The sequence below is a fragment of the Cebidichthys violaceus genome, unplaced genomic scaffold (genome assembly GCF_023349555.1).
Source record: "Cebidichthys violaceus isolate CVI_PGR_0920_01 unplaced genomic scaffold, fCebVio1.0.p SCAF_13, whole genome shotgun sequence".
Classification (NCBI taxonomy): Eukaryota; Metazoa; Chordata; class Actinopteri; order Perciformes; family Stichaeidae; genus Cebidichthys; species Cebidichthys violaceus.
The window spans coordinates 3,940,800-3,966,210 of record NW_027176296.1 but is presented as its reverse complement, the minus strand read 5'-3'; the positions used below and the strand labels follow the sequence as shown (position 1 = coordinate 3,966,210).

The 25,411-nt window shown below is 39.1% G+C and overlaps 1 protein-coding gene across 21 annotated transcripts in view; it reads left to right on the top strand.

Annotated features, from left to right (window-relative positions):
• The window catches only part of adgrl2a (adhesion G protein-coupled receptor L2a), a 93,273-nt gene that overhangs the window by 28,397 nt on the left and 39,465 nt on the right, over nucleotides 1-25,411 (top strand). For all 21 annotated transcript variants that reach the window (XM_068707446.1, XM_068707445.1, XM_068707439.1 and 18 more), the window contains 2 exons: nucleotides 11,217-11,430; nucleotides 22,357-22,466. In XM_068707446.1, the coding sequence (XP_068563547.1) occupies nucleotides 11,217-11,430; nucleotides 22,357-22,466 (324 nt within the window). The remainder of the gene's footprint in view (nucleotides 1-11,216; nucleotides 11,431-22,356; nucleotides 22,467-25,411) is intronic.

Sequence of the window (25,411 nt, the reverse complement as noted above, 5' to 3'; positions counted from 1 at the left end):
GTGTTGTGCTTTTGTTGGTTGTCTCTGATCGGGCCGTGGCAGATGTGACTAGCAGTATGTGGGCATTTCTGTATAAGCAGGCTTCAATTTGTCAGAGATATGCCTCCAGTTTTAAAGTTTTTCTTTGCTCCTGTGTTCTTTATTTGTTACCTGTTGTGGCAGAATGAAAAAAAGTGTCTTTAACTTGTAGTATAAAAGGCATGTGTATTGAGAAGACACCTGTATGACAACACAGTGTTGCTCCCCAACAAAAATATTCTTTACATTATAAAGTGAAAGGCATCAAGCTGGTGCACTCTGAGAGCAAATTAGGAGGCTAGGTCTATGAAGAACATTTTTCTCTTGTAAACAAATCTGTGCTCTTGTTCTTGAAGTGGTAGAATCTAACTAAGTGCATTTTGGCTACTCAAGTACTGTACTTAAGTACAATTTTGCGGAGTTTGCATGTTCATAGCAGTGTGGGTTCTCTCTCTCCCACAGTCTAAAGACAAGCAGCTTAGGTTAATAGACAACTCTAAATGGCCTGTAGGTGTGAGTGTGAATAGTTCTCTGTCTTCATTATTTGTTAGCTATTAGTTATATAAAATATAAATCAACTAATAAACTGTGAGCCATTATCAGTAAATAAATAAATATGCAAAGTAGTTCAAATTTGCTCCACCCTTACCAGCTGCAACATTAACATAAGTGACATAAGTGATGAACACATTAATACATCAATAATTATAGTACAATGTTACAGGCCCATCATTTGAAATGGGCCATTCTGCATGAGTATGCTTTTACTTTTGGTACTTTTACAAGTAACAAGTAAGATTTTCAATGCAGGACTTTTACTTCATCATCATCAAATCATTAACACATTGGTTGTATGAATATGAAAAGAAGGAAGAGGAAATGTGCCCAGAGAGCCAGCCCACTCGTTGAGAAGTGTTGAAAAATGATTGGTTCATTACGAAACTGGTGCGGAACAAAATAGACGTTGGTGGGCCGCCACAGTCTAGGTCATTAATGTGAAGCACTACAACAGGCTCTTAGGATCTGTAATGTTTTTATGTTGGAAGAGCCTGTGTACTGGACATCAAGGACTGCAGACAGACCTCACGCAAGGACTGCTCATGAAGTCTGGAAGGGGCAGATGAGGAGAATATTTTTGATTATCCACTGTAGATGGTATTTCAAACAGGAACCCGCAAGTACACCTCGCGCCAGACAAATGAGCCAGCTCAGCTGGTCAAAGGGCAAATGTAGCCTGGTTTCCTGTTTGCTGCTGTAATACCGTGGAATTTTAAGGTGATTAGACTGCAGCCTTCAGGTCACATAGAGTGCAGCCTTGCAATATTAACTAGTTACCTATATAGGCCTGAGCCTTTTTTGTAGATTAGAGACTGATACCAACTGTCATCAATTTACTGTTACTGTGCATGCTGTGTCATACTGTAAATTACATGTTTTTATCAATGTAAGCAATTTAGTCCCTCGGCACCATCTGATTTGAGTAACAAGAGCAACCGAGGCATGAGTTTATTGAAGTAGTCTTTTGTGAACTGCTATTTATGAAACCATTGACTGATGCCCGTCAGTTTTCCATTCCATATCAGCTGAAATACTCAATGCAAACAACAACAATCTACAAGTGTTCAGGGGGTATGTAATCATGTTTTCATTGTGAGGACGCTGTTGAAAGGCCTGTTCACTGAAGCACAGGAAAGAGCGGTTATGGTTGGGATGCCATGCTATGAAAACTGATTGTAGAACTGGTAATGACAGATTCTGTTAAGGGAACATAATATTTTCAAAGGCTTAAGATTTCACAGATTTTACAGTTTACGCTTGAAAGTCAGATTCAAGATATCCCTGCTTGCCCTTAGTGGAATCCTCTTTGTCCTTTTGCTTTCAGTCCTGATTTAGAGCAGCTATAAATCCTGAAGAGGCTCCTGTAAACGAGGGGTGGTGAAACTACGACCATAAATATAAAGGATTTAAAACCAGGGCCTTTTGAAGGAACTCTGAGTGCCCATTTATGAAGCTTGTTAACTTACAGAGTTTCACTGATACATTCAGTATTTTCTCCTTTTGCTCAAACTTCGTATAGGCTTTTCTTTGCAGTAAAGATTGTCTAAAACCTGCTTGACCAAAGCCAGGCTGCTGTAATATACTGTGAGACAATAATACAATTGTTTTAGCTTATTGCCCCATATTTGTAGGTCATCATTTGTACCAAAGAAGTCATAAAGTGCGGGTTTACTTGCTGTCAAACATCAGGTCGGGCCATTTGTGCTCTGGTAGATCACTACGACTTGTCCGCACGTGACTCGGCTTTTGACCTCCTGAGTCATTATGACCCCTGAGTGCGTCCGTATGTCATGGGTGTGGGCCTCTGCTCTTAAGCCGCCCCCCTCAAGTAAATAATAGGCTGAAGAAAATAGACAATAGTCAAAGATGGATATCAACTGTTGAGACTTTACAAATCAATATCAAATGATCAAGTCATTTTGAATCAAACCCTCTTAAGTCATCTTGACTGACTCAGCACAACTGAACCATTGCCTCTTGCTTAATTGTTGCTCTTGTACCCTAATTTCCATCACACACACACACACACACACACACACACACACACACACACACACACACACACACACACCACAAGTCCCCAAATTATTTTTAAATAGCCAACGACCAATAATTAAGGCCAATAAGCATGAGAGACATCTGATAAATCCTTAAATGAGAACTTCAAAGTGCTCCTGCTGTGACATGTGAGGGCTGAAAACAGATGGAGGAGTGAAGCAGGCTTAGTCTGTGGAATTGATTCAAATGAGGTTAATCCAAATCTGGAAGTTTCTTATAAAAAATGTTGGGGGGGAAACCTTTTGAATGTTATAACAATCAGTTCAATGAAGCGAAAAAATGCATATGAGATGGAAGGTCATCAAGATAATATTCAGCCTCTGGATTATAATGAATAGCAGCCAATAAATCCTTGATGAATTGAAACAAGAGTAAAATTCAATTTTAGCTTGGCCAGCTTTTGCTCCAAGTATTATGAGATAGAATCCTTGAACCGCAGGAAATCTAAGAATAATAGTCCCTTGAGCAAAGAAAAAAAAATATTTCGTCAAAAAATAAATAAAATAAACACAATTTTTTGCTTTGTGTGGCATTTGTCTGCGAAATACTCAATAGGTGTGCAGAATATGTTGTAGCAATATGTGGTAGCATAACCTTGAGTGAGTCCAGTGAGGAGACAAAAGCTGAGGCTATGTATCTGAGTAAAATAGCGTTGTGTCACATAACAATCCACCTTACCTAGAAGGTAGCAAGACTGCAGTCTAGTCTGAATAAGAGCAGCATAAAGAATTCAGTTGGAGCAGCAGTCGTGTCATCAGGGCATGACTACCCAGTTGGTCAGGGAATTTAAATGCCAGGTGGGGGTCAGTTGAAGCACTTGCTGAATAATGTGGCACAAATGCATGCACATGAGTCTCGGGAAGAGGAACCACTGCTGTGGTCTGCTTGAGGAAGTACACTTTGGGAATGCAAACCAAGCAGATGGACCTTTCTCATTTGTGTGTACTGCCACTGTTGACCCATTGGGAAATGCTTCCTTATTGAATCGAGGACCATCAACCGCTTCATTGGAGCAGAGAAGGAAGTCTGGGCTACCCAATGTGTCAGAGGCAATTTTTTTTAGAATTTGTAATGGAAATTTTGGAAATAATATAGACCAGAGGAAAAGTTGACAAACATAAATCCACAAATCCATTCTGAGAGGTCTTTGGAAAAAAGAAATTACTCACATCCTTATCACGTTTGATATCTTCTGAAATTGCATCACTGATAAGGCTGAGTAATGAGGTCTAAAGAGCTTGCAGCCGCTAAAAGGCACTGTGACTCTTAGCAGGGATGGCACTATATCAATTCTCCTCAGGAATGACTCATAGGATCGGTCCACTACTAATCAAATAAAACACATTTAAAGAGTAGTCGGCTCAATATTAATTTGCACACTTTAAACTGTAAGATTCCATTCTATATCATTTCTTAATTTAGTGTCGGTTTGGAGGATGTTTTCTTCCAGATTATATTTTATTGAACCACATTTACCTGAACACTTTCACAATAAAACCGGCACAAAGTCTTGACTTATCCATGACAATCTTAAAATGTATTGTAATTTAAGGCTCAAATCTACCAGTGACCATTTGTTAAAGACAAAATTTACTGTTTGATGGTCATCACAGCTATGTCATTACCAGAAGATGTCCTTGGTTTTTGTGTGACCTAAAAAAAGCACTCCCCCTTCTCTCTCACACACACACACACACACACACACACACACACACACACACACACACACACACACACACACACACACACACACACACACACACACACACACAACACACACACACGCTGCCTGGCCCCAGGGCTATCCGATATTAGACAGTGAGATGACATTGTGTGCTTGTGCGAGTGCAGTCAGCCGACATGTGCAGATGATGTGAAGTCAATAATGCATTATGAAAAAAAGGGGATTTATGACCTTGATGAGCCCCATAGAGCTTAATTAGGCCTTAAGGTTGATTTACATACAAGTGTACATGGAATTTGATGAGGCTGTGTTTTCCTGCTGGTGCAGTGCATTATCATTTTGTCTGGCGGCAACACTTGATGCCTTGTATTTGTTCAAATTCTTTCGGATTAGAAAGAAGAAAACATAAACCTTTCTTGGCTAGCCGTCTTTGCTGTTGTCCATGTTCTGTTTTTTAACACAGTAAAATAATTACGTTTTAAGATACAGGATCAGATTTCTTTTCTGTGCAGTGATGGTATTTCCTGTACAGGCTTATGTGTCTACATGTGCTGGTTGAGGAATAGAGTTCATGTAAAAAGAGTCTCTGACAGGGTAAATTTCTGCTTAAAGAAGCCCACTTTAACACAAAAAGGGGGGAAAAAATCTTGGTCTTTTTTCAAGGCGTCTATTCAGAGAGCAATGACAAGATCTTTTTCAGAGTCATGTACCTATATCAAAGATGCTCCTGATAGCCCCCCTGCTGTTGCTATGGAAGTAGCGGAGATGTAAATGAACTGGAGTGAATTGGATGGTGAAGAATACAAATGAGGTTGGATTGCTCGTTCTCCTGCTGCTCTTTGCCTCTTCTTCTTTTTCCAATATGTCTCACTGTTTCTGTCTCCCTCTCTCTGTGAAAGTAGGTTTCAAAGACCTAACATTAACTAGTATTCTGCATATTCTGACACTACATAATGTGATATGGGATCTTCTTTTTTATGTTTTTTTTTTTTAATGGCGGATGATAAATTATTCTTGGAATATTTTTTACGCAAGACCACCATTACTTTATGCTAATTTGTTATTTTTATTGCATCATGCTGTTGGATGGATGGAATAAGAACAGGATAACTCCTACAGAATAACTTTGGGTTGTCATTGATATAAATATGAGCTAATTTGTGGCACATAAGTCATAGTTTCAACATTAGTTGTCTAAGAGTTTAATAATCTACAGATGTTATGCCCTGAATTACAGAGGAGAAAAAACCTCTACATAACTGACTGTCTGTTGAAAGCTGACGTCATTTCTTGGGCATGGCGAACAGCAAACGACAAAGTGGGAAAAAAATAGAAACATAGTCTTGAGTTAAAGTTAATGTCTAGAAATTGAAAAGAACAAAATCTGTCAAACCAGTAGTGTAATTCTTTTCCAGAAAGGCCACACAAAGTCAGCAGTCTACCTCATAGCCTGCTGTTTGCAGGATATATGCAATATTTTCTTTCTTCTCCTCCTCCTCTGTGTGGACCTGACTTCTTAAGAATACATGCTGTTGTAAAGGATATCTCTGGATTATAGAATCAGCACTGTTGGAAGAGTCTCGACTTAAAGGTCTCTTTTCCTTCACAGACTTCCTTTGCTTGTGCCATAGAGAAGGGGGTGGGGGGGTGGATGGGGTGGCAGCTAGAGTCAAGCTGCGTTTCCTGTGGCTCCAAGCTAATGCTATAGGCCACACTTTTCTTTCACCCCAAATCCCCCCAGCAAGCGACCTTGTCGGCTCAGGAGTGCAGAATAATGGCGGGCCAAGCAGAAATGCTAGCTCATTTACAAGCAGCTGTTTAGCTCTCATCAGAACAGCGAGGAAAATCAAAGGGCTGTGTTAACGGTAGACGACAAGCATCAGGAGCGTCCCCGTCACATTTCTCATTGGCTCTCGACAGAAGAATTATCTGGTTTCACATCAAAATAATCTGGAGACCTCTTTTGTGCTCTGGCCACAATGATGGCAGCGTGAGTGGCTGAATAGGCCTTTTGATCAGCCTCTGCTTTGCCCCTGGACTAACTCTGGAAGCATGTTTAACTCAAGTTACAAAGGGTCATTTTAATATGAAAACCATTTCCTGGAGGCGAGAGACTCCTGATGAAAAGCAGAATACTTCCTATGTCATTAATGCTGCATAATCAGCGCTGGGCAATAGTGGAATACTTTAATATAACTGAGAAATTCTCAAGTTTGTTGCCCTGATTAAACATACAACTGTTTCAGATGCTGCATTGTAGCTGTGTAGCATTTACATGTTCTATGATCTCTGTAGTATGTTTGTCCCTTTTGGGTTTGATCACGGTAATGTCCAGTTTCATGGGACTACATGGGATAAGGTCTCTACATGGCTGATGACGATCCTAATGACTCCTCGTTTGTGTGAAATAGGAAGACATTTTGTTCATTACCTCTGCTTCAGTGACACTCATATCCTACCAGATGGTCACTTTCCAATTGATTTGGCTCATCTGTGTGGAAAAAAAAAAAAATGAATTAAAACATTAGAGCGCCAGAGAGCAGGGGCATAATGGGTTCACTTTATGTACGGGAGTTTCTCGCAGTTCTACAGCTGCAGACTCTGTATGGGCCTAATCTTATTACAAAGGTTACACATGGTAGTAAATACCAGTCTGGGAAGCTTTAAATAGAGGTTCCTCATTGGTGTAATAAAGTGCTATAACCCATGGAAATAGAGGCCCTGTGCACCAATCAATGTCAATTACTAGCATGTGATAACAGCATGTACAATAAGCACTTGTCAAAAGGTTGAGTGATCATGTGCTTTAAAGAAACCAAACAGCTGTTTTTTTAGTAGACAAAACCAAAACTGGCTTTAATTCAAATTTCAACATGTTGGTTGTTAATCATGCCAGTATTGTATTCTTAAAATGTCATTTCAGTCTGTGGGTGGAGAGAAAAAAACAGTTTTTGTGCTTTGCTACATAGCTGTAGAGGAATTCAAATGCTTTTCTAGTTTTAGTGGTGGGTGGGATGGGTGACCAGAATGCCTGATTAGTGTCAGCATGACCATGATAAGGTCTCTGCTGCACCATGTTGCCATGGTCACAAGATTGAGTTGTTCACATCATATTTGATTGACTATGCCTTGATCCTTTGCTCCCCGGTGCTTAATTAGTGTATAGAATGTCCTCATTTGTGATTGATAAGCACCTCTCTTTCCAGCCCTTGTCATTGGATGCACATTCCCAGAGTGAAAGTACATCAAAGCTTGTGAAATAACATCTCATATTTCGAGGAGTTATCTGAAGTGTGTGCTACCTGCGAAGAGGCGGGTGCTGAGTTTCTCTTTGAGTGTCAGTTGCAGTCGTGTGGTTCTGTTTTTGCACCCATGCACCAGTGGTGTGTTCTGTGTGCCGCCATTTTGTTTGCTCAGCAGCCTTTAACCCAATAGTCAAAATCCCAGAAGTTACTGTTGCCTTATGGAAAGTAAATCATTTTCATATGCATTCCCTTATTAATTATGCTAATGACCCCATGAGAAAAACAAGGATTACTTTTCTGACTCATTTGAATAATTTAATTATGTATTTAAGTCAGATAGTAAGCATTGGATTTTGCTTATGTTTGATTCACTGTGATCACATTATTCTGTCGTAATTGCAATGCATTGAACATGAGCGATGGTGTTTTGGTGTTTTCATAATACCTTTATGAAAACTGAGAAGAGGATTTATTTGAGTAGTCACAAAACAATTATAGCGGGAGCAGATTATGATTTGTCATTGATGTAGTGCTACATTTTTATTTTCTTTAGCCTCTCATAACCAAGGGATATTTCTGTATATGAATATATATGTCCCTATATCACACCACCACAGCGTGGAGATATTTTCTGAGGAATCTCCAAAATGTAGTTCAATAATTAACCAAAACGTTAGAGAAGACATCCAAGCATTGCTGATTTGATTGTAGACATTGTAGACACTATTGTTTGCTGCACTGGGTGTCCCTGTATAGATTTGTCTATGTCACTCATCTCCCCATGTACCAAAAATACCACCCGACACCAGAGTGAAAAGTAGTTCAGCCACGGGCCTAATCAATGGAGAGAGGCTTTTGGAGGTTGTTTACGAGCATGCTTTTGGTCTGTGATGCACAAACCCAGCTGGCAAATAAAGTATACTTAGAGGACGGCAATTTTGTTTGATTTCCAGAGATTTGAACACAAAATTGTAGCGTTATTACAGGGCCTGTTATCAGCATGGTTGAGAAGTTCCTTAGTGCATTTCAGTAGGAGGCCCACAGTACTCTTGAGCACACATCTATCTCCTCATTGCTCCAGTCCCTGTTTTCCTACTTAAGCAGAGAGTCTGCATCAGTTCTAAATCATAAAACCAGAAGCTGAGACTGTAAAGGCTCTGCAGATTTAAGTGTTATAACAGTGTTCCTGAGACACGGCGCATCAGTGGTTTTGGCTGCGGATTTGGAGATCAAACTCCGAGGTCTTGCACATGGCAAAAGAGCCAGTTCACTTTCAGCCACATAATAGACCAGAGCAATGTAATACATCCCACCCAGCCATATGTAACTGCTGCCCAAGTGATCCATGTGAAGTCTATTTGACCTCTGAAGTAAGATGAACTAGGATTCAGTTGATTTGATATATATATATATATATATATATATATATATATATATATATATATATATATATATATATATATATATATATATATATATATATATAATCAACTGAATCCTAGTTGACTATATCATGTTTTGAGTGTAGAAATTGTAATGTGGCATTGACTGGTGTTTTACATTGGTTTTTATAGTTGTTACACATTATATTGCTGACTTTTGATGGAGCTATGCTGAAGTGCATTGACATGACCTCAAGATTGGCTGCCAATCCTGTTCCTAACATGCAGTGTTTTCATTTTTTCCCACTTGGGCTTTTTCTCTCAAGCCAACGTCTCTGATAAATTGTTCATCACCTTAAGCGTTTCTTTTTGACTCCAGAGAGAAAAGGGCCAGCAGAAATGAAATATGGCTGAAACCTATCATATCTGAAAGCCTTTACTTTTCCATGCCTATTGGTCACATGAGCAAGTTTGCTGTCAAAAAGAGCAAGTAGAGGGAAAAAAAAGATCCTTCCCTGATGATTGTATGCTCCCAAACAAATAAAGTCTTACAGAGGTTAGATAGGCAAGCTGCCCTCCTCCATACAGATATATCCTTTGTTTACCCGAGGAAAAAGAAGGATGATCACCTGATTGGCAAACGGAGGATCAGGCAATAAAAACTGACATTTATCTTCCTTTGTAAAAAAACCACAGTAGTATTTCCTGGGAAGGGACACAATATAGAATGCTAATCTCCTGTCATTATAGCATTGCATTTAATCAGACTAAGATAATCATGTTGGTAGCTAATTGATGAAGCATCCAATAGGGTAAAATGAACCAGGCCAATTTCTAAAGTCTGTGGCTTTAAGAAAACCGTTGCCACACAACGACTATCTCTCAGGATGACTCATGAAAAGAATAAGTGCTTTGTAATTATAAACAACTGCACATATGGATCGGTCCCACGTTACTAGGTGCCAAACAAATAAGTGCATGAGAAGTAGTAACGGCTCTTTTTTTCTTCTTCTTCCTTTATCCTGTGGCTGTGAACTAAAACTCAAAAGGGAAATAGAGGCTTTGGAAACACTAACAACACATTCATCAACTAAGTTGCAGGTAGTAACAGCATTATTTAAAAAGCTCCAAGAGGTGCCAGAGTCTGCACTGCACAGAAGGGGGCTGTAGTTATTATTCGGTGTTGCTAGTGGTTTAGTCAAAGTCCACAGAGGGGCAGCTGGCAATCTTTTTAAGCTCTATGCCGCTCTCCTCTAATACTTGACATGTCACAGCCTTAGAAAGCTGCTCCGACCAAAAATATCCCATGTTTGGATTGCTATAGTTTATGTATAGTTCACTTTTAGTTTCAGTATGACTTTTGGCTTTGTTCTCAACTGCGGAGCAGAAAGCCACTATAATGATTCATTTACTGTGTCATACCCCCACACCCTCACTGACGCACACACACACACACACACACACACACACACACACACACACACACACACACACACACACACACACACACGCGCACACACTATTGTTTCCAGTGTGTCGATAGCCTGCCCTTCGATTGTCAGCACTGCAAAGTGGATTCAATTACACTCATGTTGTACAAATGCTTGTCGTGCTTTTTCATTTTAGGTAGAAAAAAAGACCTTTGCACGTAAACCACAAGTCTCCAGTGGTAGACTGTGATGGCTGTGTGTTCCCGTACTCAAATGAAACACAGAACAGTAGTATGACAAAGAAAACAATGTGAAAATACTTTTAAAATGTGCTAAAAAAAAAATTCTAATATTATTAATTCAAATGAATTCTAAATGGATTTTTTTTTTCTCATTAGTGTTGTGTCAGTGTGCTTACTGTACATAGATGGAAGGGGTTACAATGCTCCAGACGTTTTAGCCGACTAACTAGAATTTAATGACAATTATTGATTTTCTCCAGGACCAGTCAGGCATGGGGATGACATACTAACACCATTAGCTCACTGGTGCGGTTGAGATCTGAAATGTTCACTCAATATTCTGATGTATGTCAGGCTAGTAGTCCAATCCAAGGTTTGCTATCTACATATCAGCATGAGTCATCTTGCTAAACAGTTGCAGTTTTTTTAATTATAAGGAATGAACATGCACAGAATGCTGCTTTTATGTATATCCAGCACATCCAGCTCTGATATCCTGTCTTCTGCCTTTCATGCCGTCGTCGTCTGTGTCAGCTCAACTACACATCTCCTTTCGATTTGTACTAATAGAGCTTTTTTCTCTCTCTCTTCTTCCTCAGGGTTTAGTCGAGCTGCCCTGCCATTTGGCTTAGTACGGAGAGAGCTGTCTTGCGAGGGTTACCCCATCGATCTGCGGTGTCCCGGAAGTGATGTCATAATGATCGAAAGTGCCAACTATGGCCGAACAGATGACAAGATCTGTGACGCCGACCCTTTCCAGATGGAGAATGTCAACTGCTATCTTCCAGATGCCTACAAGATCATGTCACAAAGGTAAAACTGCAGACATATCTGTGCAGTATAAAACTAATTCTCACAAAATGAGGTATCTGCCAAAGTTACAGGGCCCTTACAAAATAATTGCCAGGGCTCAACAGGTACCTAGTTGCCTTGAGCCACCAGATTTGGACCACTGTCAACTATTTCATTTTGTCTGGCTGTCCCTGTTGGCATCCATTTTTCCTGTGCTTGAAAAATTCTCTGTATCCCTTGCCTTGGAGTAAAATCTTCCGCCATGGAGAAAAACACGGCTGCCGTCAGATTGATTTACTCCATCGAATAGAGCAAAAGTGAATGCAAGTGTGGCGTTGAAAAAAGAAAAAAGGCAACAGTAGCCTGTCAGCATCAATAAACCTACAAGACATTAATGTTAGCATCTACTAAGACAGCTGAACCTGAACAAAAGAGAATTAGAAACTTGGGAGGTGAAGCAGGGCTGATAAATAGAAGAGAACAGATTAAAAAACAAAATTGGAGTCAGGAGACCACACTAATAAGCTCTCAATAGACACCAAATTCACATTTAAAAAATATGAACATAACAAATGAACCTTTCAACAACATTCACAAAAACAAAGTCTTTTCTGATTTGACATGACTGACAAACTGCAGATCTGATCCGGCTTGCAGGAGGTAATTATTCCGTCTATTGTAATTTACTCTGTTGAATACATTACCTTGCAAATGTGCTTTCTAGATTAACTATGCTAACATCAGTCTATCACTGTTAGCTTTGGTTTGCCTTATTAGTGAAGCTGAGCCACTTGCTTTTAGCAAAATCCATTTAATGTGTACCTGTGTGTGGGGTGGCACAGTAGTGTGTGTGTGTGTGTGTGTGTGTGTGTGTGTGTGTGTGTGTGTGTGTGTGTGTGTGTGTGTGTGTGTGTGTGTGTGTGTGTGTGTGGTTGGTTGGTTGGTTGGTTGGTTGGTTGGTTGCGAGAGAGTGTGTGTAACATAAAAAGATTGAGAGGAAAACAAGCCACCTAAATCTGACGGCTGTTTGCCAGCACCACAAACTTACCCTCTGGCTCTTGATTTAAAAAGTTTACTCATTGCGGTGATGATGACAGAACAGTAGCCTTTATTGATTGTATATCAAACACTGAGGAAAACATTTTAGGCATTGTCTAAAAAAAATATTTTAATGAACATCAAATATTTGGATTCATCTGGCAGTTTAGTCCAAAACGTGCTTTATTCTGAGCATTTCTCTGTGGTTAAAAATAAGTAAGTACACTAACTCAAATACTGTTGATAGGGTACGTGTTTACTCTACTACAATTCAGTAACAAGTATTCTAGTTTTTCCACTCTACAATTATTTATCACCTATAGTACTCTTTCAATTTTCGTTTTTACATACGAAGCATATGATTATTAAACCACCCAGCAGTGTGTAAAATTGTAAAAATGTGCTCCAGCTCGACCAACTACAACATTAAAGTACTGCTTACATGTTGATGCATAAATCATAATATGTAATGATAAAATGTAATCATTGAAAAAATAAATCGACATTAAAACTACTTTTATATTTGATACTTAAAGTTCATTATGTTGATCAAACTTCTGCACGTTGAGTCAACTTAAATGTTAACTATTGATACTTAGCGTAATTCACTGTTGTATTGTTACTTTTACTTAAGTAAATGATCTGAATACTTCTTCCACCCTCGGCATTTTCTTAACTTTATGATACTGCTCTTCTGTATTGTCTCTTTGGTAAATCCTGTTGGTCAGATTAAGAGCAGGCTCTTGGCAGGCCCGACTTACAGATTGATCACTGACAACAGGGATGTCCCACATTTTAAAGCCACTGTCTCTGTAGCTATCACTCATGTGCAAAGAAGGATGATTTATTGTGGAAAACATACCCACGGAGTTGCATGGACTTGCGCAGTAGGGTTCCACTGGTAACACCGTATACATGAGACCAGTTGTCACATAGGGATGCCATCCGAGCCAAAGTGCACGGGATGGAATGACATATGAGTGCCACAGAGAGAGAAATTGGACGGTATGAGACCGTCAGCAACTCTGGCAAGCCGCCTTGGGAAATAAAAAAAAAAAAATGAAATAAAACAGTGGAGCGCTTGTATTCAGGGGGTTTATTGTCAAGCCCTATTTGATGAAGTCAGATAGCTGACTCACGTTGTCTGTCTTGAAAAGCTGCAGCCTGCCTGCTCCCCGCTTGTGGCCCCGTGTATTACTCTGCCCTCAGCCTCGCTCGTACAAAAAACAGTCCACTGAAGCACAAAAACTGACCCAGCAGGAGCAACCTGACAGCAAATCCCAAACAGTCTCGTAGAAAGGCTCTCCACCAGCGTCTGTAGAGTACTCTGACTGCTTTCCCCATATGCATATCCTGATAGTGCCAGAAGACGTAGTTCAGATGTTATTTTAAATGTGTTTTTAGCATTTCAATGTCACTGCTGCGCTATTGTACTCGGAGCAAAGAGAGAAATATGTGTCGAAGAAAGTGTCGTGTGATACAAACGGTCTCTGTCAGGTGCGTGGGTTCAAAAATCACACCAAAAAAACAACCTTATAAGAGTTGACATCTGATACCACAGGAAGAAATCCAAAAGACATCAACTGCTGTAAAAAAGTGAGTGGCATATATTTACATAAAGTGCCATACATAGATAATTTCTTTGTCAGTGTGAACGTCTTGTGAGATATATCGCCATGAAAAGTGTGAGAGCAGATTTATGTTATTTATGTTAATATACGTGAAATGAAGCCAGTTTAATTCCTATGTAGGTTTATATCATAAAAGCAGTGTTTGCGTCATCAGTGCAGAAACTTAAAACAGTCTACTGTCATGAAAATAGATTCAAGGACAGCTTGACAAATGCCCAAGATTGCATATGGGACTAATTAGTGATTTTAGTATCTCTTGTCTATTTATTTACAGGAATCAACTAAAATAAGAAGCAAATGTAATGCCTCTGCTGCCAAAAATAATTATCCTCAAACAAGAAATGTGGTGATTTTTTTATATTCTGCCTATTTGGAATGCAATGTTTGTTTCAAGGTCTGAGCCCTTCGCTTCTCCACAAGTCAAAACTCTGGTCGGCTCTCTGGCTCCCGCTGAGGTTAACCCAGCTGAAATGTTCCATATGTGGAGCAACCCACTGCACACACACTGCGTACAGAAAAAAAAGTAGTATTTTCAACTGTACAGTCTCCATCAAGAAAAGATTGAAGAGCCAAAATTATTTGTTGCCATAATTACCCTGGCCTACAAATTTAAGTGTGCGGGAAAAATCACATTAGCACTTGTGTGGAAAACTGTGTTCACTTTTAAACATCGGAAATTAATGTGGTCCTGAAGTGTGGAGAATTGGATTGAGGCATCACTGAGTTTGATAGATCCTGTTGGCACTCCAAGTTGTTTTTATATCTGGCTGGCATATTATATTCATGAGCACAATGATTTTATGAAAATAGCCCTAGGACGGTTGTGGCTCAATTAGAACATTCAGCTGCAAGCAATTAGTCGACTCAAGTGGGTGATAATCTGTGCAGGAATTTTTCACGTGGACACCTCCCCAGCAGATGTGAAACTGCATGGCAGGACAGTTTAAAATAATTAATTCATTGATAATAATATTCAGCGAGGTGATTTTTTTATGTTCTCTTTTTCAGGATTTTAGTTCTTAATAATTACATTTCCTCATCTGCACTGATGATAATGATCACAGCCGCAACACATTCTTGCCACACAACTTTTAGATTAAAACTGTAATTTAAATGTATTGTTTTGTAATACATTCAGTTGTGCATGCACTAACCATCTGGCGCTTACTTACTAGTTAAATCTAGTAGCTTGAGGAGTAGTAGCGATGACAATGACACATCTTGACTAATCATTGTCACAAAAAGAACATATTAAGATATACAGTATGAATAAGTGGCTTACATCCATTGATTTCTCCTTGACTAATGAGCTTCATCTGAAGTATTCGATAACAAGGTCATTGATTACAGAAACATAACATGGCTGGGTCCTGCCGTGCCTGTGGATCATGGGTTTTCCAAGGAGCATATCATTGACAAGAATGATCAAAGCTGATAGCTCTCTAACAGACGATGTGAAATTCATTTGTGGGATTAGAGGACAGCTAGTTAGTTCATCATTATCATTAAAATGATCATTACCATTCACTATTGGGTATTTGAAGGGTTTTATCTTGTAATGATATCCTCAACTTGAATGTGACAGATTTTTACAGACATTATTAAGTTAATAGGGTTGTTAACAACTGACTTGTAATGTTGAAATGACCCAGTAATATTAGCATGCAATTGTCAATAAATGTGAGGCACTTCTGGAGAGTAAATGATGCTGCTTACACTATTTATATCAGTGACAGGACTGCTTGCGAGGCTCTCCGAGGAGCTCCATTGCTGCCGCTTGACAGCACACTGCCTTGTTCTTCCTCTCTGTTAGTGTTTATTTAAAGCGCGGCAGATTAAGATTTCATAAAGATCCAGATTAAGCTTGGGGTGTGCACAAATTCATGAGCCATGAAACTGCTCTCTGCTCAAGACTATATTGGCACACATGCTATATCACATTATACTGTTGACTACGGCAAAAGGGTTGGGCAGTATGAGAGTATATACTGTCAACAGTTAAAACTATTTTTTGCCATACCATTTTGTACCGTCTTGATGTTTTAGACCAATGTGGGCAAAGTCAGTGTGCAGGACTAATTTATGATCAAATTAGATTTGTATTGAATTCTTTGTGTCAATGTGATGATGTACCTAGATTCGTATTCGGCCAAAACAAACAAGTCTTTTTGGTTATTTTGTCATTAAACACATTTTAGTTTTCAGACAATTTACTAAATCATGAACAATATTTCAATATAAAATGTTGACTATATATTAACATTAATAGTGTTAATAATGTCTGTGAGTTGCAATTTTTTTCCTCCAATGTTTTTAAACGATACCTTTCAGAAACTAACAATCTGTGAATATTAATCTGTCATGCTACATACAGTTTGATAACTCTTACATCTAAAATCACTATAAAATTTCCCCAACAGCATTGCATTCTGCTTTTGGTTACACAAGTCACATACAGTGTTTGTAAAATGTATTACGGTTTTATTGTTTGAAATTATGAATTAAAGTAGATGTCATTTGGATTTTTTTTTTTTTACTTGTGATAAACAGAAAAAAATGTCAAAATATATTTGAGTGAAAACACAATTGTTCTGAATTGATTACAATTATGAAAACAAGTGTTTTTAAATAAGTATTCAGCCCTTCCATGTCACTTTTTAATAGATGCACCTTTAGCAGCAACTACTCTCTTGAGTCTCTCAGTCTATCAGTGTGGCTCATCTGTACACTGCACTTCTTCCCCATTCTTCTTTGTTAAACTGCTCAAGCTCTGTCGGGATGCACAGGGATCATCGGGTTCAGTCACAAGTCCTTGATCTGGACTGTGGCTCGGCCCCTCCAGAACATTAACGTTGTTTTTAAGCCATTCCTGTGTAGCTTTGGCTTCATGCGTGGGTGTGCTAAAATTGCATTTTGCCGTCTTGTAAAGGTCACATTTAGACCTGCAGAATGTCACATTAGTATTTCCACTGACTTTAGCGGCGTGGCAATATACCTTGGCTGGTTTAAAAATCAATAGGTAAGATGGACGGATGAGAGTCGCACAGACTTCCTCCTGAGTCTTTAAGAGCCTGGAATCCCCCCTTTGATCACCAGTGGCAGCTCCAGTAAATATAGCATAAACACAAGCATATGACAGTAATTACAAGTTCCTGGCATGTCTTACCCGGATATTGGGTCAGACCTCAAGTTGAAAACGGGATGCTAATGGTTAATTTCTTACGACCTATTTCCTGAAACATTATTGGACCACCCCCTTATAAAATGGTCTAAATATACTGATATTGGAGGTGATTATACATCAAGCTTGTGCGCTTGTGTGTTTATTTTGTGTACTGTTTGCAACAGATTGTTTCTTTCGCTGCCATTTTGTGGCCCTGAAAATGATTTAATTTTTCAACGGCCTGTCTGCTATGAACAGGCTTGCGTTTTGAGAGAGATGTCTGCCTTGATAATTGTGCCATGAACCTCATCAGCATTTCAGATGAAATGGAGCTAGACGGGTCACTTTGAGTTTAAGAGACGCTAATTTGATTGAAATTCAAACAGGGAGCACCAGGAAGTAGATTGTGCCTTTTCTGTAATGTGCTCCCCTCACTCATGCCGCTTTTCTCCTCCAGTTACACAGCGATTGTTTTCACTGCTGATGCTGTTTTTTATATTCTGAATTACAAATGGCTGCTTAGGCTTCCTGAACGCTGGAGTGTTGAGGGATAGAAAAATGAGCAGTAGGGTAAGAACATTCAAGGATTCGGAAATTTAGGAGCATCTCGTCTTTAATTTAAACTAGCCTTGTCACATGAGCAGCACATGATGTGTCACATCATGGGAGTCCTGGTTCAGTTTTAAAGCAGTGCGTTGAAAGGCATAAAGACGAGACTATTCATGATGATTTTTCCTAAGAATATTAATATATGTGATCAAACTTGGTAAACTTGCTATAGGCTTAGTCCTTTGCCTACTAAAAACATAGATCAGAGAGTTATATGTTTATATTTGCCAATTGTAACAATAATAAGCATTTTACACAAATTATTTCTGTATTGCATATTTTTTGTTATAAGCTAAAATTGGCCAGTGTGTCTTCTTCACTATATAAAGAACATTTGTACATTTTGATAAAAGTGCATATGAGTAAATTGTAAACTAAAGATACTTTAAACTTAAATTTACACAGTTTTGGGTACAATGTCTAAGCAAAGCCGAGTTGCAAGCTTATGCTGATCTACTGAACACAGCAGCATTGATTAAAATGGCGTTGTATCTGGTGAGGGATTAGTGGAAAACAGATCTAGATTACAGTTTTCTATGTGTTTTTTTTTTGTCGTATGGTTTGTTAGTGGAAATAGAGTTTGCAGAATTTTTTTATTGTCAAGTCAATTTATTAATCACTTGGCACATTATATTCATGTCCAATTATCCCTCTGACATGCTTTATGATGGCAGTAGAGAAGGTTAGATTGCATGTGGATACATGGTATCAGGAGTGCTATCAGTTACACCTTGTTGGCATCTTATCACACCCTTTCCCGCTGTCAGCAGGGAGTGCTCATTTTTAAAGGAGATTTGCATCAAATCCAAGCAGCATTTTCTGTGACACTCTAATTTTACTGATGTCTGCCTCTCCCAAAAGGTCAGAGATGTGATGGGATTACATTTGGAATACTTCAGTGTGATTAACAGGCTGGTCGGGGAAATGGAGGCAATCAAAGCAGAAAGTTGCTCCATCTTGCTCTCATTTTAGTTTTACTTCAAGAATAAATTATGTTGCAACTATTTTTGACACTTAACATTTGTTTTTTTATATTTAGATAAATATATTGTAAAGTTTATTGATCGATAGATAGATACAGCTTCAGGATTTTAGCAAATGTGGACTTTAAACCTCTTCAGGATGTGGAGCTCTGTAAACCAAACTTCATACTGGACAAGCCTTTTTTAAATTACGTCACATCTGCGTTAGACTTGGTTTCACCAATTTGTCAAAATAAAATAAAAATATGGCATTGTGTATTTATTGATATAAGCCAATACAAATATATTACCAAACAGCTCGGTATTGTGACTCCTAAAACGGTACTTTTCCAAATGGCTAATTATTATTTCTCTTGCATGACACTGTCTACACTTTTCCTTTAGTAAAATCCTGTTGAACAGTCAAGGTATTTATAGAAATAGAATGTTTAACTCTGGAGGAAAGTGGAGAAAATCTTCCTTTGACTTAGTATTCATTATGTACATGATTAATTACTATATAGCCTCAGACTATCAAAAGATTGTCAGAGATATCATATTTTACATGTATTTAATTAGTGTGCACTTTGAGAACTGTGCCCTGGCAGGCCCAAATGCTGAACTTTTTATGGGAGGAATTTCAATTACATGCTCTCTCTCAAATTGAGGGCTAGGACTATGCATAGGAAAAGTCATTAGGGCTTTTTCAATTGGTCTCAGGAGATGCTCAAGGTTTCACAGATAAGAAGGAATCTGAGTCCTGAGTACGGAATCCCGTAGAACAGGGCGCTCCTGCTCCACAGCTCTAAAATTAGGGCAATATATCAGAAAGAGCTATCAACACTTATGTCAACATTGTTTCTAAAGAAATATGAGGTGTTTTTTTCCCCAGTGCTTATGTCCTGTTGTTTAATACATTTGCGTGACAAACGATGGCAGGTCTATGTCTCATTAGTGTCATGAATTTTATTTTTGATATTATTCTGTTTCATATGCCTAATATAAACCAGCCAGTCATTTCCCAGTCTCATCGGAATCTGTTAGATAAAGCACTGTAATTTATATTGCTCCTGCATGATATACTTATGCATGAGCAAGGGGACAGAATCATCAAAGTGACCATATAATATATGGAAAGTGCTGCAGAGTCATGAAATATCACCCACAAAAACAAGCGGCGTATTACGGGCCCAGCATGAGGTGCCTGTTTTAATTCCAAAACAGTAATTCATGGAATTCATTTCCATAAAAACAAATATAATATGCTGATATTGTCATCTGTTATCACACGTGAGGGTCATTAATAAGGTGGAATGCCCCTTGAGACCTTCAGTAAACACAGATGCACACACGCAGATATTGACACAAATAGTCTCATTATGGCTCTGTGTTAAAAACACACACACACACACACACACACACACACACACACACACACACACACACACATACAAACACACACACACACACACACACACACACACACACACACACACTAGTTATTTGGGTAAAATGAACCTTACCAAAAGAAAAAAGAAAAAAAAAATGTATTAGTGAAATTAAAAAATATTCTCTATCAAATGTAAAAAATGCATGAACAATTTAATTGGCATACATGCTGATTGGGAGAAATATAACAGGAGGAAGTGGGAGATGAATTGCTTTTGTGCTTTAAAAAAAGGAGAAAAAAGCAATGGCTAATTTCGTTCCCTGCCGTTATTGTGATTTAGTGTTTTTTTGTGTTTGAACACATGAGCCGTTTGTTTAAGTTGCTGAGTAATTTTTTGTGTGTGCCGTAAACCATAAGGCACTGCACGCATTCATGGCATGCAGCTAAAATGTGGTTGTTTTCAATCAGACAGCTAAACAATTTCCACCCCTCACTGCGTCTGTTCAATGCTATACATCCCAACAGTAAGCTACTCTCCACTGTTCCACTGCGCTACCTAATATTATATTAATAACATTTGGACACAGAACGGTGATTACCTCAGCGGCCCAAAGCAAAGGCAAAACCCAAAGCACAATTCAATGCAACCAGTAATACATTTTCCAATGATCCGCTGTAAATGGGCTCACTGGTCTGTGATAAGAAGAAACAAATATTATCTCTGGTCCCTGCTAAATCAGCAGAACAGAGTTATTGATCTGGCTCCTCACATTGCCATTAGAATTTTTAGTCCCCTTGGTAGCAAAGTGGGCTTGCTGGGAGTATAGATGTCATTATCATGATTTCAGTACAGCAAAAGGGCGGTCACCTGCAATTCCCCGGGCTTCAGAGCACACCACAGGCTCAATTAGACTGTCTGCTCTCCAGATGTTAAAGGCAGGGACCGAAATTAACTTTTGACACTGTTGCACATGGCTGGTGAAATAAAAAAACTATATGTATATCTGTGATAGCTAATAAAACCTTAGGTCCTCCATGTAATTTCTAATAATTTCTTCTAAATTCTAAAAGTTGTTTCCCTTAAAAATATATAAATTTCACACATTTTGCAAAACACATCTCATTCTGGTTATGTAACTTTTTTTTGCTCTTCCGGATCGAGAATTATAGAGACTTCAGTAGAAATCATTAATGTTGATCTTAATGGCATTTTGAGTGAAAATTCAAGAGCCTCATCTAGCTGCTCAGCATGTGTAGACCCATTCAGTAAAGGAGCAAGCTCAAATCAATAAGACGGGACATTTGAGCGAAACACAGACTTTGTTTATTCTGTGCAAATGCGCCCCACCAAACACAGATGTGGGGGGTCAAATCCACAAATCACATGAGGTCCCTATGCAATTGTAGTCCTGTGTGAATAAGCCTCCATGTCGTATCCACCGACATTTGTTGCATTTATTTGTGCAGTTCATGTACATTTAATTTCTCTTAGTTTTATTCACAGAGTTCTATATGCAAGAGAGCAGTTATGTATATAACACACACACACACAGACACACAGACACACAGACACACACACACACACACACACACACACACACACACACACACACACACACACACACACACAGTAGCCAGTTCTGATTCAATTTGATCACACCTTGCAGGGAAAATGTTACAGAACAGATGGAGCACAAAGTTGTGTGTAACTGCAAGATTCATTCAGAAAACCAGGAATGTAATACATTGGTCAGTTATTGACTAGATATGTAATATTGCATTATGGCATAGGGGGAAAAATATTGCAGAGGCTTTTTGTATTTTTTCATTTGCCCATAGACACTCTATCTAAGCTCTTGAAAAAGACACATAATAGCACAGAGTTCAAAGGACCTCTTTTACACCATACACATAGCAAAGAAGACCCAAGACAAGTACTGAGTGAAAAGCAATGGAGTTGGCCCGTAAGCAAACAGACTAAACAGCATTGCCATGTGGTAACTGTAGTATTTCTTTGTTGGGCAATTTAAATCCCCTCCCCTGATTATAAGAACACATGTTTGATTCCCTTTACTATTTACTATGTTTAAAAAGACTAGTGTGGATGTATTTAGGGTGCTTTTGTTGAATTTGCTTCCGTTTGTTTGTTTCTAGATGCAACAATCGGACTCAGTGCATCGTGATCACAGGTTCAGATGTCTTCCCTGACCCCTGCCCAGGGACCTACAAGTACCTGGAGGTCCAGTATGAGTGTGTGCCCTACAGTAAGTTTGACCCTTCCGTCATGAATTGAAAACCCTCCCTCCGCCAAACACCCCCCACCCCCCACCACCCCACCCCACACACCCCACCCCACACACACACACACACACACTCCCATCCTCTCTATCTCGCTTCTGTATCATATCCCGTATCATTTCTTCCTCCTGCCTTTTCCAGACATTCTGCTCTCTTTGTGTGCAACACCTTCCAGCACCATTTTCCTCTGTCTCTTCTTCCATCTGTGTCACACCATGAACTTTTCATGAAATATGACCTGTAAAACCCTTTGGTCCTCTTTCTGTACTGCCTTTATTATTGATGTGCGCACTGTGTTTCCAGCCGACCGACGAGCCTGGTTATGAGGTAGCAGAATAGAGTGAGGGTAGAGGAAGTCATGCTGACTCTCCGTGATGGCAAGCGAGTGCTTCATTACTCTAGTCTTGTACGGAGAGTCTATCGGGCGCAAAACACAGCTCACCTTGATGGCTTAATATACATCCATACAACAGGTGTTGAAATATGTTAACAGATGTTTCATTATGTAACAGAACAGAATGGCTCCACTCGTAAGTCAACAAGGTAATATTTCATCTAAAGAGATAGTGTTAACATTTTGTCTGCTCCGTGGATGCTAAAATATTCATTGCTCCCAAACAATCTTTAGATTGCCCTTTGAATTAAAATTCCCCTTTGTCCTTTAAGATGCTGTTCATTTGCAATTTGTGAAGGAAGTTCCCTGAGGTAACCTTTACAAACTGATTAATGACAAAGATTTAGATCAATTGCCAGAATCACTAATCAGGTGGAACTGACATAATTAGAGTGTGAAGTATTTGGCAGCTCTTGTAGATTCAAATGACTACCTGTACACTGTACACTCTCTTAAACGTGTTTCACTTTTGAATCAACTCAAAATGGAACTTCAGCCCAAATATAAATAGAGCGTCTTTATTCTACAGTATTTTCTTATATTCAACATATTTCTCCTACATTGCTCATTACCACTATACCTGGCCAAGCTCTTCCCCTCAGTGTTGAATCAGAATGCATTAGTGATCATCATTCGATGGTGAAACTCATTACAACTTAAAGGTTAACCTCGCCAAGGCTTTGAGGACCTGAATTAAAAATGAAATAAGCAATAATGAGTATTTGAGTCCACCTTATTGAGCCAAAGCCAAAACCATGTTGCTTTTACCTGAAATGCCTAACAGCTTCTTCTTTTTTTTTTTACACGCCTCATAGTTAAGTGAAGTATTGATTTCATGTCTTGCTGTGTTACCTCAAAACTTAATAGTAGGATTAGCCTCGAGGTGCACTCATGTCCACCCACTGTTTCTTTTGCCTCCTTCTTGCACCAAGGAAACAGTCAAGACTGGTGTAATGTGGTGAAAAATAAACTTCTGCCCAAGGACTCGCAGTCCTGGCAAAGTCTTTCTAACAAAAAACCCAAACAGGTCCTCATTCTCACTCTAAGCAGTTTCAAACAATGCATGTCTGTAGCCCCGTCTTTTTGCTTCTCAAGGTCCATGCCCAACCAGAATAGGACCAAGAACACAGAATGTATCCTATCGCGACTGCCCTGGTAAGTGCTTAGTGTTCTCCCAGTCTGACCCAGTCCACACAAGCCCAGTTCAGCCTTTCCCACTCAAGTCCTGTTGTAAACTGTGATAGATTGTGATTTATAGGCAAGTTTTTTGTTATGTTTTTTTCCCTCTTACCAATCCTTTGTCTCCTCTTCCCCAAAATACAATCCATATACCCTAGATCATTTTGTAGAGTCAGACTAACGCAGAGAAAGGCAGCATAGGGGAAGATTTACTGAGCTTTTCCACACCAGAGCAAACGCTTCCTACAGTTTGCACATGGGGTAGCAAAGACCTTACTGCAGTTTTCTAGTTTTCAGATGGAATAGATCATGTGCCAAATACCAAGATTTGTGATTAAAAACATTGCAGTGGTTCAGGAGCTTAGGATCCCCTGGATTTGCTGGGATACAAGACTTGAGAAGTTGTTTTGCAAGACAACGTATTAAATCTCCATTAAGCTGATCAACTGCGGGACACGTGTCCTCATTTTGACTTGTAACTGCTGCCCCTCAAAGTCTGTCTGCGCCATGAAATATGGCCAGCCGTTTAATAACATAATATGATAAACAGTTGTTTTCTGTCTCTATGACTGACTGAATATAATGTGGTACTTAATTAATTTGTTCTATTGTCTAAGCCTTTGCATAATCACACAAGCAATTTGGGATTTTTCACTTCCGTGCAAGTGGCCTTTGAAACAAGTTGCCTACATTTCCACCATTTCCATCCTTTTGGCTTCATAATTTGGTGCCTGTCATGGACTGCCCTCATTAGCAACATTATCTTAATTTTCCAGCCAAGGATGTAAATTTTGCCTTCACCTGGCACTGAGTCACCCTTTGAATTGGCTCTAGTAATTGCTTGAATCAGGCAACATAAAAGCAGAGACGTTTCTTCATTAAGACTGCTCTGTGCAAGCCATTTTGAAAAATGCCGGGAAAAAAACAGAAAAAAGTTTCCATTCCTATTCTACCCTTGCAAAAATGTAGAGACGCCGCCAGTGGGCATAAATAGTCCTTAATGCTAATTTTCCCATTTTTCATCACATTCTAATGCCAGTAACCCCCCAGGTCCATGTGACAGTGATGGCCAGAATATGAAAATTGAAGTTAAGCTGTAACAGCATGATTTTTGGGTCCCCTTTGGTGTTTTTGTTTTTGTGTTAAGTTGTTTCCCTTTTTCTTTCTTCAGTGTAGCTTACATGGTGCTTTATTTTAAAACTAAACACATCAACCACTAGTGGAGTCTGCAGTTGACAGCAGACATCCATTCATATAAAGACGGTTCACCTGATTATTAATAGTCATTATAATTTGATTTAGAAAGCAGGGATTCCCTAGAAAGTCTGCAATGTCTAG